At 37.9% G+C, this 1,326-nt stretch overlaps 1 protein-coding gene across 1 annotated transcript; it reads left to right on the top strand.

Annotated features, from left to right (window-relative positions):
* Nucleotides 1-491: 491 nt before the first annotated feature.
* LOC149264899 (uncharacterized) lies at nt 492-1,116 on the top strand. Its single transcript, XM_089401179.1, has 2 exons — nt 492-983; nt 1,111-1,116. Exons 1-2 carry the CDS (start codon nt 492-494, stop codon nt 1,114-1,116), a joined length of 498 nt encoding a protein of 165 aa, XP_089257305.1.
* The last annotated feature ends 210 nt before the right edge of the window (nt 1,117-1,326 follow it).

Raw genomic sequence — 1,326 nt, 5'->3', positions numbered from 1 at the left:
TATTAATCCAAAAAAATTACTAAATGTAATATCCCCAATATTTATAAATAACCCTTACACCTGCTCACACCTTATTTCTCCAAAGAATATTACATATTATAGACTAAAAACAATTTTATTTCTCCATTAAAACTTAATGAAAGTCTTTAAAACCCGTGTTAAAAATGAATGAGGTGCAAGTGTGAGACTGGCAGCATGGAGTCCGATTTCTTGTTGTTGAAACGATGATTTCTATTGCTGCATTCATCAACTATAATTCTCTGCTTTGTACCAAAACACCAGATTTGACAAATCTACTGACATCTTGGCTCACCTTGCAAGGATCGCTTGTTCTCGTTGTATATAGAAGAAATTGTGATTATAACTCCATGGAGATCGATCCACAGACCTGTAGATACCTATCTCTGCAAATTTGAGGCTAAAATTGTAGGTGGGTTTTATACCTGGATCAGAAACTGAGAATACCCATCGGAATATTTCTTTGTTGTCCAATGGCTTGCTACTCGGTGAGATTACCCATGGTCCCATGCTGCTATTCGAATTCATGTGACGAGGAGCTAAGGAGAAGAGGGGAAACTTTCAGAGCGAGGGCTTGCAGAGGGGATCATTATTATGTTCTTGGGGTGAGAAGAAACGCTTCCAGGAATGAAATCAAGTGCGCTTACAGGCGTCTTGCAAGGCAGTACCACCCTGATGTCTGTAAAGATAGGGGAAGTGAACAGAGATTCAAGCAGATCAACAGGGCCTATGAGAGTATAGTCAAGGATTACAGTTACTTCCAGTCCGAGACAGGCCTGAATTGCAACATAGAAGATTTGTTCATGACAATAACAACAGAAATGGTCCCTGATATCTTCAATTCTAACGAGTGGTTTGAAGGCCTCAACTTCAACAGCCCTTCTTATTACGAGACTTCAACCATCCATGAGAGTATGGACGAGGAAGTTTTCATGACAGAAGCGAAAGAAGATCAGAAGTCAAGTGTGAGAAAACAGGAATCAAAGAAGTTTGAAGAAGTCAAATGGTCTTATGAGGGAAACTGGAGGATCCGTCGGGCGCAAGGGTCTTTATCAAAGTCTGAATGCCGACACTGGAATTGTCACTCAATAGATGTAAATCCACATCTGTTGCATCACAATAGCCACACATATTTTGCAGAAAAGTCACACAGAGTTTGCATTTTTTTGTTTTTGTTTTTCTTAATAATAAAAATGATTTTAGAATTTACAAATCTAAAATCAATAATAAAATTTATGTTCCTTTTAAACAAAAAAACTGGACAAATTCCATACCAATCATTTGCTGATCAATTCAATGGAGTTTTCC

The sequence above is a fragment of the Pinus tabuliformis genome, chromosome 6, assembly GCF_031772625.1.
Source record: "Pinus tabuliformis cultivar Carrire ecotype Pingquan chromosome 6, CPIR1, whole genome shotgun sequence".
In the NCBI taxonomy this organism is placed as follows: Eukaryota; Viridiplantae; Streptophyta; class Pinopsida; order Pinales; family Pinaceae; genus Pinus; species Pinus tabuliformis.
Note: the sequence above shows the minus strand (reverse complement) of the source record. Positions and strands in the feature narration are given on the sequence as shown.